Below are 13,623 nucleotides of genomic sequence, written 5' to 3'. Positions count from 1 at the left end.
TTTCAAACCTTGAATGCTTCTTTACCCATTCATTAAAAAAATAAAAAGATCATTGGGGCAGTACTAATACTAAGTACTAAGGTTACTAATCTTTACACTTTATCTACTAATATGTACTTAAAAGTACTAATGTGTACCTTTAAGGTATTCATATGTACCATTCGAGGGTAAATAAGGTACAAATATGTACCTTTTAGCTTTTGTACCTTTATGATGTGGCAGCTTTTTGCGATTTTAAGTGAACTATGTCTTAACTATGATTCATACACGATAACTTTTACTCTCCACATCCCTCATTCACTCACACACAAGTACAGTCTTTAGTCTATATCCTCAGGCCTCAGTCCACACTTCCTGAGTGTACGTCTGACATATGGAATGGCATCCTGCAGAAACCACTCTCTCCTGTACAAAACCAGCATCACATCCAGTAACAGACTGTGCTCCCTCCTCCTGCAGAAACCACACAGAATCAACTACATAAGCTCTGACAGTCAAATATAACTCCTATAAACTCATATTCATAAGCTACATGCACATGTGTTTTTTGATCAACAGATGCTCACAACTGCTTGTAGAGGTTTTGAGGTTTATACAGAGGCTGTTCACAGTTGCTGTTGTTTGTGGTTTCCGACTTCTCTGTAAACTCCCCCTCAGGATGCTGAAACTCTTCACACTGACTAAAGCAGCATTCACTTCCTGCTGGCATGCCAAAAACAACATCTACAAAAACAACATCAACACACCTACAGCCTAAACACCGAATAATGAATAAGGCTGACGTAGCTGTTTTTTAAAATGATATAAAGGAGAATATATGGCTCTCTTGCCTTGTGTGACACCTGCAGGATACTGCTGAGACACTTGATGTGAGACGACAATCATCTTGGTGTTCGTTGTGACTGCGTGTGTGTGTGAAGTGTTTGTGTCTGGACTGCTGGATTCTGTAAAGGGTGCAGAGTTGATCTCCCTCAAAAATGACTTGAGTTTCTGTCTCAAACCAGTATTTTCCAAGCACACCTGCAGAAGCAATATGCATACACATGCAAAACATTAATCTTTTGTTTAGAGTAATTATTGCTTTTTTAACAAAATTAAATTGAATGAATACAATTATTATAAACACTACCATTCAAAAGTTCAGGGTCAGTAAACATTTTTTTTTTAAATACTGAAAAAATGTAATACGGTTTCCAAAAAATAAAAAAAATAAAACAGCACAACTGTTTTCAACATTGATAATAATAAGAAATGTTTGAGCACCAAATCAGCATATTAGACTGATTTCTGATGGATCATGTGACAATGAAAAGACTGGAGTAATGGCTGCTGAAAATTCAGCTTGGCCATCACAGGATTACATTTTAAAATACATCGTAATAATATTTCACAATATTACTATTTTACTGTATTGTTTGTCAAATAAATGCAGACTTGGGGCCTGTTTCATAAAACAAGTTTGCCAAATAAGGCAGGTTTATTTCAGTTAGTCTGACTTTTTGTCAGTTGATTTGGTTCAAAATAAGTCAGACTAACTGAAATAAGCCTGGCTTATTTGGTAAATTGTTTTATGAAACAGGCCCCTGGTGAGCATAAGAGATTTTTTTCAAAAACATAAACAAATCCTACCAACTCCAAACTTTTGATTGCAAGTATATGTCTTTGGTTACCTTTTCATAGGAACTTTTTATGTCCTCTAAGTGTGACATCAGTTCAGCCTGTAAAACGAAATTAAACTGCAGTTCACATAATCTACCAATAAAGGGCAACACACATCTAATTTCATTCTCCAGTTAAGGTGTGGTGTTTTTTCAACATTGAAATACTTTATTCTATGCCTTAATATCCAGAGACATTTAGAAGTAAGCAATGTGTAGGTTGATTTCCCCAAAAGTGTAAAAAATATTGAGGTTTGTTTGAGCCTCCCTGTGACACAATATAACAACATTGGCTCAACCTATGGTGTGAGTTTGGGGTGGGACTAGCTGTTTGACTAACCAATGCCACACCGGGGGAGTATTTCTGAAACAGTTTGAAGATAGTTACTATTTTAGCAAATTGGTGATGGTAGCAGCACAGAAATTACACACTTCTTTTAAGGTTTGGTAATGGTGTATTGTTTCCAAGTTATCTGTAGAAAGATCTGAAACATGACCTTATGAAAAAGTCTAAAATAATAGATAAAATAATAATAAAAATAATTGAATAATACTTTAAAATAATAAGGACAGAATAAAGCATGAAACCTTTTCAGTCTCGAGCTGGCTGAGGGTAAGAGACACACTCTCTCGAAATCTTTTGAGCTCTTCTCTGCTGGTCTGTAGTTCTGCCAACAAGCTCTCCTACCATACAAACAGCACAATAATAACATGTTCATATAATCAAATAGATGTTCTAAAAGTCAACATTAGCAGGCTGTGTGTGATTTGTACCCGCTGGTTGTTATGGGTTGACACAAGCTGGCTGTTTCTCTCTCTGGTGCTGTTGAGCTGTGTGAGCAGTTTCTGGACGTCCTGGGTCAGTCTATCGCTCTCAGAGTGCAGCGTTTGAGTCAGCATTTTCTCTCTCTCATGACATGTGCTCAGCTCTGATCTCAGCTCCTCTGCTTCTGTATGCAAACACACCTGAAGGACAGGCATCTTTATTTTTTCAACACTGTGCATGGCACAAAAATCTTACACATACAATTTGCATTTTAAGCTGAGGGCTGGGGTTGGAAATGGCATCGTATATGGTCAAATGCACTTTTTTGATCAAAAATTAAAATTTTTCCAAAATATTAATATAAATTAATACATTAATGAACGTTTACCTTTATATTTGGTTCCACTTTTAGATAACTGAATAACTTAAAAAACTATTTGCTTAATTTATGTTTTTTGTTCTATTACTGTTTGTTTTTATTTTATTATATAGACTGTTTCTACTTTTATTTAATAAGGATGCAATAAATTGATTAACAGTGACATTTATAATGTAAAATAAGTTTTCTATTTCAAATAAATGCTGTTCTGTTGAACTGTTAATCAAAGAATCCTGAGGGAAAAAAAATAGTTTCCACAAAAATATTAAGCAGCACAACTGTTAGAACATCAATAATACATGTTTCTTAAGCATCAAATCAGCATATCAGAATGATTTCTGAAGGATCATGCGACAATAAAGACTTGAGTAATGGCTTCTAAAAAAATTCATCTTCGTCATCAAAGGAATAAAAACGTTTTTTTATTTATTTAACAATTTTACTGTTTTTACTGTATTTTTGATCAAATAAATGCAACCTTAGTGAGCATAAGAGACTTTTAAAAACATAAAAAAATTGTATGACCAATTCATAGAAAGATTTTATCTTACACCTTTACGTTTAAAAAAGATTTACAGAAACTCCTCTGATCGTTGTTTTAACTGCAAAAAACGCAAAGGAATATTCCTTCACTGCTTTTGGTATTGTGACAAAATCATTTCTTTTTGGACTAAAATGCATAATTTTTTACAAAGGCTCTTTAAGTTGAAATTTAGTTTTTCTCTGGAATTGTATTTGTTATATAGTGGAGTGGAGACTATGTTTGACTTCCACACCAAACATTTGTTTCTAATTTTGGTTTATCGGTCAAAGAAATGTATATTGTTACTGTGGTCATCTTCTTGGGTACCCTCTTTTAAAATGTGGTTGTCTCAAATATCTACGGCACTTCCACTTGAGAAACTCACCTATGATATACATCAAAAGTCTAATGATTTTTGGCAGATATGGACACCTTTCTGGTGCTACATTAACAACCTCCCTTGATCTTCTATTCTATGGTGCATATTTAGCCTCTAGCCTGACTGAATTAACTTTTCTTCCTGATTGTATACTTCTCATTGTTTTCCACTGTATAGCTGAGACTGTATCTTTACACTTTATACAGGTTTATGTGCATTCGAATAACCGACGAAAAAAAAAAAATCGTATGACCCCAGTGCATAAAATATATAAATATAATAACTCCAGAGTTGTTCCTCTATCTATAGCAGGGGTGGCGAACGTCGGTCCTGGAGAGCCGCAGCCCTGCAGAGTTTTGCTTCAACCCTAATCAAACACACCTGAACAAGCTAATCAAGGTCTGAATGGTTACTAGGAAGCTACAGGCAGGTGAGTTTTAATTAGGGTTAGAGCTGAACTCTGCAGGGCTGCGGCTCTCCAGGACCGGAGTTCGCCACCCCTGATCTATAGGAACAAAGTGACTGTAGATACTGTGATATAATCCAGCGCATTACTGGTACCTCTGCAGTCTTTAATATTCCCATATCTGCAGATGTGTCGCTTGCAGATTCTTGAATTCCTCTTGTCTTTTCCCAGCTCAATCCCTCTTGTCTCTCCTGTGTTGCTCTTTTTCTCAACTCATTCTCCAGTTCTGCTACTTTTTGACTGAGAGAATCTTTGTCTCTCCTAGCCTGAACGATAATCTTGTCATAGTCCTCTCGGATCTTTCGTTGCCGGGAACAGTTAGGACACTCTACAGCTGCTGAGGGAGCTGAAAAAGCTTCAAGAGAGGATGTAGAGAGCCGTTCTACAGAACGGCGCTGTGAAGATGAAAACTCTGATCCCTTTCCAGTTCTTTCTCTCCCTCCAGCATCATGGAGAACTGCCCCAGACAGGTAACGGGGCAGGGAGCAGGTCCTACCTGCAAAGCAATTAAAAGTTCTTCTTTAGTGTTTAAAGTGATTACTGATTTTATTTGAAAATGCAGCTTGTTACCATCAGCTCTGTTTTTCTCATCTCCAGATCGAGATCCGCAGCTGTAATGCCCAGGTGGTTCGGTTTGGCCTGGTTTCTCCAGTTGGGGGAGAAAAGTCCCATCTCCACAGTGACCTGAGCTGAGTTTATGTTCAGAGGGACTGACTGAACTCAAAAGATTGGGAAGCAAGCATGTCTGCGACTGAAACTACAGCAAATTAAACACCAAATATGAAGATACCAGATCATACTTTCTCATAAGAAAAATGCTGTGAATGATAAAAAGTTAATTTCTTAAAATGTCAAAAGCAAGACATTTTCAAAACAATGCCTTAAAGGTCTAGTGTACCATCTTTCTATCAAACCTATTACATTGCATGCAGGTCTATCATCTGACATTTAACTAAAAATCTCTATAGTTAGAACAGAAGCTTGTCAAATTTTTTAAAAGACTGTTTACAAATTTCTCATTTTAGCTTTAAATATATCTGATAACTGCAATTAGTGAGAAGCTATACAGGGCACCAGTCACTGGCTTTTAAAATTAAACATTTAATATGTTAAACAATAACCAATAATACTGAAAAAAATAGTAATAGGTACATAATAATAATTTTTACAACTTTATATACTTAATTATAATCATATTAACAATAATTCAGTAAATTGACTGCCAAACTTATATAAAGTATACATCACAGTTGTGACTTGTTCAAATGGCTAACTTGAGTGAGTTTGAGATGACTTTGTGAATCTTTTTACTGACTTGTTATAAGGAAGTAGCTCATAAGAGAATCCAAATCGAATATCATAACTTGTGTTGTTTATGCATATTGATGCACAAAACAGCTTTCCCAGCTAAATTTTAAATAAAATATTCTCACACATTTGATCTTTTCTCATATTTGCAACTGTTTTAGCTGCAATATGGGGCTCTGCTATATAACTTTAAAGGGTTTAACATGCTTTATATGCTGTTTATAAAATAATTTTTCAGCTATCTGACCCCAGGCTTGTTTTATGGTATTCGTATCTCAGTTAAAATGTACACAAAAACTGAATATCCCAATAAAACATTGTATATTGTATATTCAGATTAACACTGTCCTCCTCTGGCTCAGAGTGTTCAGATGATGTTCTCTCTCACTATACTGTAACTTTAGAAACAGGCCACTAGAGGCAAAACTATTCAAATGAAGAGTCAAACTGATGAGCACAATAAAAGTTGCCCCTTTCATCTTTACGACTCACTCGGCTGCAAAAGGGCACTTGACATACAAACACATTCAGGGTTTAAAGTGAAGCTATAAATTATGTCTATGTGAATATGTGCTGTGTATGTGTGTGAGTTTGAGTCTCACCTTTCTGTCAGATCCGACCGGTGGTAAAATCTGCTGTCTGTTCAGATGATTAATGTCCTTCTTCCCATTCAAATATGCACATGAATAGAATATTTTTGTGAGATTACATAATTTATTTATGAGCTGATTTTATTAAACAGTTAGATAAGAGTGGAGTGTGTAAGACTTCACCAGTATTGTGCATCTGGGTATGATCTGTAAGTGTAATCATTGAAAAAAAGGAATAGTTCACCCAAAAATGAAAATTTGTTGAAAATGTCCTCACCCTCAGGTCATCCAAGATGTAGATGAGTTTGTTTCTTTATCGGAACACATTTGGGGAAATTTTGCATTATGTCACTTGTTCACCAATGGATCCACTGCAGAGAATGAGACTCCAAACAGCTCATAAAAACATCATAATAATCCATAAGTAATCCACATGACTCCAGTCCATCAATAAAGATTATCAGTTGTTTGAACTCTTATGCTGAACGGCACCCATTCAAAGCAGAGGATTCATTAGTGAGCAAGTGACACAAAACTAAATTTCTCCAAATCTGCACAGATGAAGAAACAAACTCATCTACATCTTGAATGGCCTCAGTGTGAGTAAACTTTCAGCAAATTATAAGTAAAAAAAGGATTAAAACTGTTAGCAAACATTAGTACAAAGACAATTATTTTAGGACAATAACTTATTGTGGTGTTTTTCTATTAAGGTGAGTTACATGTAAGAATGAGATGCGTCTGGGAAGACTGTATGCACATTTGTTGAAGTGTGATGTATATTCTGAAAGTATGCTCCTGGGAAGAGTGTGTATACCTGTTCAGGTGTGTAATGTAATTGAGATGTGTATATGGGTCGTGAAGGAACAGCCATGGCTCTGGAGGCAAACTGTAGAGAGCTGAGAGTTTCAGATATTAAAGATGATTGAGATGACACCATGACCACTAAACACGTCCGGCAGTTCCCTCCCAAACTAAACCAGATAACAAAAACAGTCAACATACATACACAAATGTTGAAGAAATTGGAGAAATAATGATGGCGATGTTGATGATGCTCACCAGTCCCTAAGTGCTCGGGTTAGTTTGGATTCTCTGTATGGGACATGCTGGGACCCCGCAGAGCTGAGGGCAAAAATCACCTAAAAAGAAAGAAAGGATTGAGATTTTCTGTACTTTGCATTTTAATACTTTTTATAGTATTATATACATAATACCAGGACAGGTATCAAAACATTTTTTTAATGTAATTTATGTCCAAAATGACTATCATATTATGGAATATTTTCTTTAAACACAGTGAGAAAACTCAGAACAGAGAAGAAGAGGCCTCCACATTATCTAAATGTAAATAATCAAAAGAAGAGGCCAATATTCTGAAAAAAATCTTAATGTGACATGACATCTTCCCTTCCCTAAATGGAAAGCTATGTAATCCTACAGATCATTTCCTGTGTCTAATTTCCTGCATATGCAGCCAACACATTGATATGATTAAGATAGGGCTATTAGACTGATAAATAATCACTGGAGTACGTCTTGAGATACTCAAAACAAACTCTGCTCTTCAAAAATGCCGTTAGTCTGACCGGGACAACAGTGATAATAGATAAAGCATGCTCTTTTTTTGTTGACATGTTTGAAGTATTACTAACATTTCCAAATATGGTGAGGGAGCGTTTCAGCATCTTGGTCTCTTGTGGGTTTTCATTTGTGGCATTGAAATTTCTCTTAATGTCAGGAACCACAGAACTACGACACTGGGGGTAGAGAAAGAAAGTGAACATTAAAACTGAAACTCTATTATTTGTATCCCAAACCTTTGTATTAAAGTATATAACAACACTGGAATGTCTTGACCATTTGTTGCAGGTAATCAACAGCACTGATATTCAGAAAAACAACACAATTATGACACATGATTTCTTTTTAGTTAATATTGAACAAACTTACATTTTAGATAGATACAGTTACTTTGTCAGTTTATTTGTGCTTTGTTTGTTGTGCCTCTATGAGCAACACGAGGTAGATAGTTTTTTATTACACTACAACTGAATCAACCATTTTGAATGAATCATTTGAATTAATGAAATTCAAAGACTTAATCGTAAAGGCAAATCACCTGTTTCATTCCTGGATGAATCAGCGTGTTTGAAGGAGTCAATAATTCAAAGACTTTATCATTAAGGCACCTGTTTGAATCAGCGTGTGGCATTCGTGTTTGAACGAATTAGGTGAATCATTCATAAAGACGATGAATCATTCATAATGACTCATTCATAAAGATGATCACTTGTCGCCACAGACTGGCGCATTGATGTTTTTTCTTTAGGTAAACATTAAAAACAAATTCAAAAACTTGGAAACTTGTCCCATGATTAATATAGTGGTCAGTATTTTATAATAATCATAATATTTTACTATTATAATAGGTCAGTCAATGGTGGTCAATCAATTTCTTACTAAAATATCATCATCTGACACAGAAACATTTCAGAGTAACATAAACTTACTTTTCCTGAGCTTGCCAGATCCACCTAACAAAAAGCAAAAATCATGCGAGTTTCATAAATCTTTATTAATTCACAAATATGGTGCTCACTACAAGTATGCCAAGAATGTGTACTTCACACAGAGAATACCTAATACTTTAGTTATGCCAAAAGGAGTCTCCAATGCTATCATCTTACCAGAGTGAGTTTGCTGGCTGTCAAAACTCCCTCTGTAACCATTAAGCACAAACACACACAAAGGGAGGTAGTTAATCAGATCTGTATTAATAGAACATAATTACGCCGTGACACTGTGAGTTTGCAACACACCACTGCAGGGGGTACAGGGAGACCCTGTGGGAGGCTCTGGTATGTTCATATCTCCCTACAATAACAATCAGACCGCAGGCAGAGGTTCCTAGAGCTGACTAATGCGTAGGGGGTTGACTGAGGGGAGCTATTGACCGACAGATGGACTGAGTTACCCATTAAAAACAAGTAAAAATGTTACAGAATGTAAGTGTAACTCTCCTAAAACATCTTTAGTATGAAGAATTTATTTTATTAATCTAATAAGATAATAAAAACATGGCAATATACACAATTCAGGAAAACTTTAGAAATACATATATCTTTAGGAAACATAAAAACACCTACCAGGGGACTGGAGCATTGTGTTAATGACAACAATGTTGAAAACCATGTGGGATCGGCTTGGAAAATCTCCCTTTGAAATCCCTGAAGAATGTTAGAAAGGTATGACAAATTAATCTGACTGAATAAAGCAAGTAGAGATCACTCTGATCATCATACTTCAAATGAAATAGTGTTTGCTCATCAGATCAGATTGAGTTACTGGCTCTTACCTGTGTGTCTGAGGGCAGAGCCACGGCGATGCACCTGTAGCAGATCCTGGGCGGAGTTCACTTCCACCTCCGTCAACCCATCGAGACGCACCACCTCCTCACAGTCACGCACCCAGATCACCTCACTCCCTTTTGGATCCTGAACAGATCAGGAAGAGAGACAAAAGAGCAGCTGAACACTTTCCTTAATGTTAGACTTCACATGTTTCATATATTCCAAGCTTTTTTTAAACAATGAGACAGTTTACTGGTACTGTAAATGTTCAAAAGTTTGGGGTCAGTCCGCTTTTTTTTTATATTCAGCAAGGATGCATTAAATTCATCAAAAGTGACAGTAAAGACTTTCACTTTGTTACAAAATCAGCAATTATTTTACATTTATTTATTTAAAATAAATGCAGATTTTTTTTGCCAAAGAATCTTGATTTTTTTTTTTTTAAACAATAAACGGTTTCCACAGAAGTATTATGCAGCACTGCATATTAAGCAGAAGTTTACAACTGCGTATTAGAATGATTTCTGAAGGATCATGTGACATTGATGTCTGGAGTAATGGCTGTTGGTTTGCGGTCACAGGAATAAATTACATTTTAAAATATATTAAAATTGAAAACACTTATTTTAAGCTCTAATATTATTTCACAATATTTCTGTTTTTATTTTTTATTAAGACTTCATTCAAAAACATTAAAATGTTGTAATAATAGTCAAGCTTTATGGCAATGAGGCTTAATATTTCATCCCTGAAACTCACAAACAGTACTACATGCCACAAGAAATACAAAGGCCACGTGAACAATATATGCAATGTAATTTTCTCTGAAAAAAGCATCTGCCAAATGCATTAATGTAAGATAATTGTGATTGATTGATTTAATTGATACAGTGATTTACTTACTCAACAAATACTTACCAACAGGTCATAAATCTTTTCATTGAAAATGTGGTAGAACGAGACTCTGATTTTGCAGTAAGATACCTTTGGGGCTGGATTTTTCAAATTAAGGATTGTTCTAAGATGCTTATGTACAGGTCTTATTATGTGTAGTCTGGTGAGCATGACACTATGAATGAGGAGTGGAATGTTACTGCAATATATAGTATGTGTTATACAGTAAGTCACTCTTATCTACAATAGAACATGAAATCTTAAGATATGACTTTCTAAAACCAACAGCCTGAAGGTTTGATACAGGCAAAGATGTCCTCAGCAGCACGGCTGATGATGCCTCTGTGTTTGGCTGACACGCTGCATCCCTGCATGGTATGAGTTTTACCGCTGCCCGGAGAGCCATAGACAATTACACAGCCATTATAACCCTGCATTAGATACTCGACCAGAGACTGGCACAGAAAGACAGAGATAGATTAGTATCTCAGTTTACAAATAAAATATATTAAGGACTAGTATTAAACATGACAATTGTTGCTAAGAACATTCTTTGAACCTTTGTTGTAGACTCATAAACATCTCTCTGTGATGCCTCCTCATTTAAGACTGCATCAAGGTCTATAATATGAGGCTTGTGACTCTGGAGAAGGACAAAAAATATTTTGAAAACACCTTCAACTTGACTTTATTGCATACTTTGGTTTCACTTGAATCATTTCATTCTGTTTTTTGCAAAAGAGCATGATGAATCTAATTAAGTAACATCTTTGATCTCTTTCGAAACAACACTCACCCTTCCAGTGTCAACAACTACTCTGTTGAGATGTGTCACTTTGATGGAGGCTCTGGGTTCAACTAAAGAGACAGAATGTTCTGGACTGTTCGCTGAGGAATTGAAAAATTTGGGTTAAATAGCTTCAGGATGATAAGAACACTGGAACAAGGTAATACAATGAAATAAAGTAATCTTGCAAACTTCAGTAAAAGTTGTGAAGACCCTTATATACATTATTTTTATATATATGTGTGAGAGCATGTGTGTAAGACCTGTGTGTGAGTGTGTGTTCTCACGGGCACACAGACGGACGACCACTCTGAAACTCCTCTCTGTATTTAGGCGTTTTACTGCAGACATCCTCTTCAAAATTTGGCTTCTTGCCCAGTGGATAAATGTTGCAGACAAAGACAGAGATATAGATGCATGATTCTAATCATAAACAAGAATTTAAAATTTTAATTAAAGCATAATGTAGCTTGCTTTTTAGCCAAATATGATTAAATTAATAAGGCAGAGAGGTCATCAAAAAAGTGGAACAGCAGTTTTATAGAAAATATAATACAGTAAGAACTCCAAAAAACGTTTATCACATTGTAAAATAGCCTACTGTATGTGTAAATATGTAAAAAGTATCAAATATAATTCTAATATTAATGTTGCTCAAATTTACATGTAGTTTTACAAGAATACATGTTAAAATTAGTTTTTTTGTGAGCATATATTATTATTGCTGTTAAAGGCAGTAAAGCTTTGATTGTCGGAAATTACCATAAAATACTGAGACAACGATTTTGGTAAATAAGGACTAATCCATATATAATCCAATAGGCCTATTTATTCATATCTATGTATTGGCTTTAATAATAGCAAATACATAGACGATGCAATGTGTCATAGCCTAGACACAAATACAAAACACCATCACGGTGACACCTATAACTTTTAAATAATACAATAAGTATTAAACGTTAACTCAACCGCATAAAGTGTAGGCTACGATAAACACCACAATGTACACGTAAAAACCAGATGAAACTATAAAAAACATACAATAAACGAGAGTTGGCCTACGCAAACTGTAGGCTACCCGTTTATAACATTATGTACTGAAATTAATAACAAAACTATTTGATATTCATTCAAATGACATAAATATAAATGTAGTTCCCTTATAAAGTTGATGCGCTTCAAATCGTCAAATGAAAAACACAATGTGAGATAAGATAATTTGTGCAGAGACGTACCTCTATTCAACTGCTTCAGCGGTTTCTTTATGAAATCGAGCTACAGTCTCTCCAGAGCACATTACTCCTGGAATAACAACCTTGGAATCCAATTCCAGATAACCTGCCTGTCTCTGTAGAGATGCCAGTATCACACTTGGAGTGTTGCTGACATGTTTCTGTTTTAATATTTTGAAAGCTCCTGTTGTTCATCACTCCTCACCTCTGGTCGCGCGGATGAGCGCGCTGTCTGTCTCGCGCACTGTTTAATTGGCGTTCATACAATCCACGCGCGCGCAGTGAGGCGAGTGAATGCTTCACTCGGACTGTGACTGCGTGCTGAAAATGTCAACATTTTTTAACCAATACTTCAACCCCCAGAAAAAAAACATGCTAATTGTCTTCAGATTTGGACTTAAATATTATTTTATTACATTCAAACTTAAGCAATAAACTATATCTTACTAAAATCAGCATAAGATGGTTTTCTTGATGGTTTCACAAATAATTTCCCGAGCCAGCTCATCTGAAAACTGTCGAAGAACCCTTATAAAACAAGCAAAATGAAGAGCTAAAATCAGAAAATCATTTTAAGGTGGTTTAAGATGTTAGGAATGATCTGTCCTGTATGTTGTTTGCCCTATTGCAGACTTCTGACTTTTAAATAAGCTAACCAGCATGGTCATATTTGTATATTGATACAGGGTTGTATTTCCAACCATGCCACACTCTTTTACACCCAAACGTTGCCGGAGCAGCAGTCTGGAATGCTTGTGTGTGACAACTTATGGCTGTTCCTCTTGACCCCCTGTACCTCTCCTCCAGCAGTGTCCTTTACTCCTTTACAAGGTGCTTGGAGGAGGAATGTGCATCATAAAATGGGATGTTTAAGTTTCTGATGACCAAATGAAACATAGGAGTCACACATATCCAAGGGGGGATGGGGGCAAGGGATGGACTTTTTGATAAAACCCTAAAATACATTTATTATGTCAATACACTGTCAGAAATATTGCACAAATTGAGCCTACATAATTGAATAATGAAGATGTACTATACGCACAATGAAAGCAAAGAACCACTTCTCATTGTATAGCATTGTATTTCTATTTCATACTGTACCAGGGATTGTGAGTGAAACAAAGAGGGAGAGAGAGGAGTGATGGGACACAGCTTAGTGCTGCCATTGCCAGCTGTGTCAGTGTCAAAGGGCACAGATTCCTGATGCTCTGTATCTCGGTGTCTTACAGTTTAACTGTCACTTCACCTGACATTTATCCTTTCTCTAGAACTAGTTACAATG

General features: G+C 35.8%; 1 protein-coding gene across 1 annotated transcript; it reads right to left on the bottom strand.

The window, feature by feature from the left end:
• Positions 1-234: 234 nt before the first annotated feature.
• LOC107583656 (kinesin heavy chain) lies at positions 235-12,019 on the bottom strand. The gene is made up of 21 exons (XM_016269940.1): positions 12,010-12,019; positions 11,113-11,204; positions 10,876-10,959; positions 10,621-10,771; positions 10,341-10,414; positions 9,428-9,566; positions 9,219-9,299; positions 8,760-8,791; positions 8,583-8,606; positions 7,725-7,829; positions 7,132-7,211; positions 6,887-7,043; positions 6,082-6,141; positions 4,742-4,922; positions 4,267-4,667; positions 2,433-2,624; positions 2,247-2,342; positions 1,671-1,718; positions 831-1,020; positions 567-699; positions 235-453 (listed from the first exon to the last, which is right to left on the bottom strand). Exons 1-21 carry the CDS (start codon positions 12,017-12,019, stop codon positions 321-323), a joined length of 2,463 nt encoding a protein of 820 aa, XP_016125426.1. The 3' UTR covers positions 235-320.
• Between the last annotated feature and the right edge of the window lie 1,604 nt (positions 12,020-13,623).

The sequence above is a fragment of the Sinocyclocheilus grahami genome, unplaced genomic scaffold, assembly GCF_001515645.1.
Source record: "Sinocyclocheilus grahami isolate Dianchi unplaced genomic scaffold, SAMN03320097.WGS_v1.1 scaffold54.1, whole genome shotgun sequence".
NCBI classification, from domain to species: domain Eukaryota; kingdom Metazoa; phylum Chordata; class Actinopteri; order Cypriniformes; family Cyprinidae; genus Sinocyclocheilus; species Sinocyclocheilus grahami.
The sequence above is the reverse complement of the archived record's forward strand: the minus strand, read 5'-3'. Positions and strand labels throughout refer to the sequence as shown.

Bases quoted from the DNA above. Each gene is read 5' to 3' on its own strand.
- LOC107583656 (XM_016269940.1), bottom strand. The intron at 9,300-9,427 runs GTAAGAGCCAGT...AACATTCTTCAG, and splicing joins CTCTGCCCTCAGACACACAG to GGATTTCAAAGGGAGATTTT. The intron at 7,044-7,131 runs GTGAGCATCATC...TATCTGGTTTAG, and splicing joins ACCCGAGCACTTAGGGACTG to TTTGGGAGGGAACTGCCGGA.